Here is a 3965-nt window from a genome sequence, read left to right as displayed (position 1 = left end):
ATATCAAGAACTTATTTTCAATGCATATCAACATATTTGACGTGTTCCAGACGACCGCTGAACATGTTTCCAACGTACAGCAACTGGTTAATGGCATATTGGCAGAGTTTTGTCATAAAAGGAGGTTCACAGGAGGAAACCATCAGTTCTCTCCAGACTTCCTCCCCATCATAGGGTGAGCGTTAAGGTGAGTGTGATGGATCTTCCCTGCACTCAAGCCAATGGCCATGACCAACATACTTCCTTGCAAATATGACGCTTAATCTGCTCTGATTGCAAACATTCTTATTCTTTCTTTTATTTATTTTCTTTTTGGCGGGTGGTAAACAGCAGCTAGGTTAATACCACAATCAAAGAAATCTTTTTATGCAGACCAGGTGACTCAGAGCGCATCACTGCTCACATCAGGACACTTTCTTGTGACATTTCATGGGCATTACGCTGCCGTGCGTTATGCATAAGTAAGGCTGTCGTTAGACATTCACTCTGGACTCATTATGAATACGCTATATATACACCAAAAATTCGCCAAGGTGCGACAGGGCCCTAACCAAGCTAAATAATGAGAGGAATGCTAGTCAATTTTGTATCTCTCTCTCTCCCTTTAAAACATTTCATGAATTGAAAAATATATATAGCCTATATATATATTTTTTTTTTAAGATTTACCTTTTTATGATTAGGAACCACAAGAGGTTTGAACAAACTGTTTATTAGAGCTGTTATGTTTTGATTCCATGACAGCTATTTTGGACTTGGAGTTTAGGGGTTTTTCTTCTGGATGTCTGACTTCAACTCAATACTCAAAGAGAAAAAAAAAAAAAGAAAAACTTGAAATATGCAAAGCAATGTAAATTTTCAGCATTTTTTTTTTCTTTCTTCCTGTGATACAGTGAATAAATAAGTAGTATCAGGAAAAACAATTATTTCATTATGGTACAATTACATTTCATTATGGTATTTACTCAGTGGTATCTGCTCTAAAAAGTGTAGAAACTTAATCAGAAATAAAATGTTTTTTCTCAGGCACTGAGGGCATCAACTGTAACTTAGGGACTGATTAATTTCTTGTGACTCAATATTTCAAATACAAATATTCATCAGTGTATTACATTAAATGTATCATTGTTATGAATTAAGGAACATACTATTCCACTGATATCTTTTTTTTTCTTTCAAATATTCTTTCTTTATGCAGTGCGTTGCTTAGTGTGACTGGTAAAAGAGGAATAGTTGTGACAAGGTCTACCTACCCAACCAGTGGGCAATGGGCAGGACATTGGCTGGGAGACAACAACGCCAGCTGGGATCAGTTATACAAATCCATCATAGGTATGTCCAGATCCAGACTGTATAAGCTGTAGCTTCTTGTCCATAATAGCTGATTGCAGTTGGTAGCCTTTAATCTGACTGTATCAGGACCATGCAGAAGCTAGATAAAGCATCTCCTATTTTCCTGCAGGCATGATGGAATTCAGTCTGTTTGGCATTCCTTACGTAAGTATCAATATCTGATCTTAGCTATGACCAGACATAATCTTATTGATCTGACCTTGTTCTTTCTAAATGGATTACAGCAGCTTAAGTGATCTGATTTTGTTTGCTCGACCTACTGATCAAAGGACATCTCTAAATAATATTTGAAACCTGTCATTATAAACCCTACCCCATCTGCAAGAGTTTGAGCAAGTCTGTCATAGTCAATAAAGTCTGTTATCAATTGAGCATGAAGTAACTTACGCTTTCAAACTCGTGTGGAGATGCTTTGACTCTGCTCTTTCACCCTTTTGACCTTGTTTTATTTGTTTCTGTTCCTGCCTCTTCCTCATGTATTATTCTGTCCCATCTCATCATCTCAATGTGTCTAGGAATAATCGTAATCTGACATGGTATTGACCATTTTAATGGAGAATCATTTGCATGCTCCTGGTTTAGCAATAAGGTCAAAACATGTAAATACACTCAAAAAACACATTGCTGGCAACAAAAGAGAAGTGATCTCTATTGTTATCATTGCAAGGTACTCTGTGAGGTTAAAACTGCTCTCTGATGCATTTTCTGTTCATTTTGTTGTTTGTAGACTGGTGCGGACATATGTGGATTCTTTAACCCATCTGAATATGAGTTGTGTCTTCGGTGGATGCAGCTGGGTGCCTTCTATCCATATTCACGTAACCACAATGGCAAGGGCAACCCGGTAAGCTATTTGAAAAACACTTCTAAAATAGATATTAAAAAAACTGAACAGTAATGTGCTTTTTATCCTGTATCATCTAATGTGACAACAAAACTGAACTTTTTTTTCCACTTTGGTCAAACCCAGAATGTACTGTTAGTTGTCTGATTCTATATTTAGCTGCAGAGCTTGACAACCAAAGGTTTAGCTAAGGGTCCATATGCTTTATCTAATCGGCTCAGACAGCTTAACCTCTCATTGATAGATAATTAATTAATATATATTTGCTATAGAGTCGTCAGAATGACTAAGGAAAATCACTTTGTATATTCAGGCCGTTTCTTATTTACATTATGGTCTAGTGATCTAGTTGCTGTTTGGAACAGGTTATTCTGAGCCCCAGATATAAAGCTGGATGCTTAAAGGGTAAAAATCTGTGTTGGAAAGGAAAGTAAAATCAATTGATAATAATAAGGAAAATAAAAGTATTTTAATCTGAAAAAAAGGTTTTTTTCTTTGTTGAAAAAAGAAGTCACTTTCAAAGCTTTTCTTCAATAATGTTTTTTGGAACTGGTGACCTTTATTGACAGTAATCAGAAAGGAAAGGGGCAGAGAGGTAACAAGTGGGGGGAGTCCCTACAGGAAGCACTTTGCATGGCAAAACAAGTTGTTTAGTTTCTACCTTATTTAATAAATCTCAGTACACGGTCCATCCAGATCTGGACAGAATGATCATATGCTGATTTAAGATGTTTAAAACACAGTTTATCATATTTATGAACATAGAAAAAGAAATGAAAATGTATGCTTAGTCTTAAAAAAAGAAAAATCTATGAAATTGTCTTGGTCTTGTCCACTTCAAAAGATCCAAACTGTTGTGTTTGTTTACCCAATGCTTGTCCACTTAGATATCTAATTCAGCCTTTGAATTAAGTTTTTTAAACACACTTAAGCAACGATCTAGACGTTATCAACTTAACCACCTGTTTCCCATATGGTGTCGCTCTTAATTTGGGTCTTACATACATACCTACACCCACAGCAACACATGAAAAAAGACTTGTTTGGTTGTCTGGTGTTGTTGGCATTCATTTTAGTGGTGACCTTTAAGAACGTTGGAACACATCTGAGAAATCCAATAACGCCTATCCAGAGATCGATCCCATAGGGTGAAATTTCTCCACACCAGAGTCTGCAGTACTAGACAGGGCACCTGAATGACTGTGTGTGTGTCCGTGTCTGTGCTTTTTAACGACATGTAGTGGAGATGTAATTGAATTCTCAAGGTGATCTAACACAGTGCAAAACCCTACCTGCACATTAAACACACATTCTACATGGAGAATTTGATTATAATCATGTAATAGTGAAAATTTGTTTTACAACAGAGGCTAAAACTGACCAAAAAAAAGCAGATATTTGAAAGTGAAAAAATGGGAAAAAAAAATGAATATGAAGAAATAATAGCATTGCAACATAAATTAAAACCTAAGTAAAATAAATTATTTCTTATTATTGTTTTTTGATCCATAATATAAAGGTGACTAGGAAAGAGATATGAGGATTATACAAGAAAAAAAAAAAATAAAACAGAAGAGGGAAAATATTTATGAAACAGAAAGGTACTTCAGCAAACACAAAGAGAATATAACAATAAACGGTGGGAGAAATAACTCTATACCAAAAAACACCAATTCTGCAAGTTGTACAATATTTTCGACATGTGAAGAGAGTAACCTTGAGGCCGATAACAAGAGAGATGTGGGAGTGTTTGCTTGTGTGTGTGTGT

At 35.7% G+C, this 3965-nt stretch overlaps 1 protein-coding gene across 1 annotated transcript in view; it reads left to right on the top strand.

Moving 5' to 3' along the window:
- Window positions 1–3965, top strand: part of si (sucrase-isomaltase (alpha-glucosidase)) — a 70241-nt gene that overhangs the window by 50753 nt on the left and 15523 nt on the right. The window contains exons 38-40 of the mRNA XM_015378257.1: window positions 1199–1332; window positions 1463–1497; window positions 2081–2197. Of these exons, the coding sequence (XP_015233743.1) occupies window positions 1199–1332; window positions 1463–1497; window positions 2081–2197 (286 nt within the window). The remainder of the gene's footprint in view (window positions 1–1198; window positions 1333–1462; window positions 1498–2080; window positions 2198–3965) is intronic.

This window comes from Cyprinodon variegatus, unplaced genomic scaffold (assembly GCF_000732505.1).
Source record: "Cyprinodon variegatus isolate N-32 unplaced genomic scaffold, C_variegatus-1.0 Scaffold168, whole genome shotgun sequence".
NCBI classification, from domain to species: domain Eukaryota; kingdom Metazoa; phylum Chordata; class Actinopteri; order Cyprinodontiformes; family Cyprinodontidae; genus Cyprinodon; species Cyprinodon variegatus.
The sequence above is the reverse complement of the archived record's forward strand: the minus strand, read 5'-3'. Positions and strand labels throughout refer to the sequence as shown.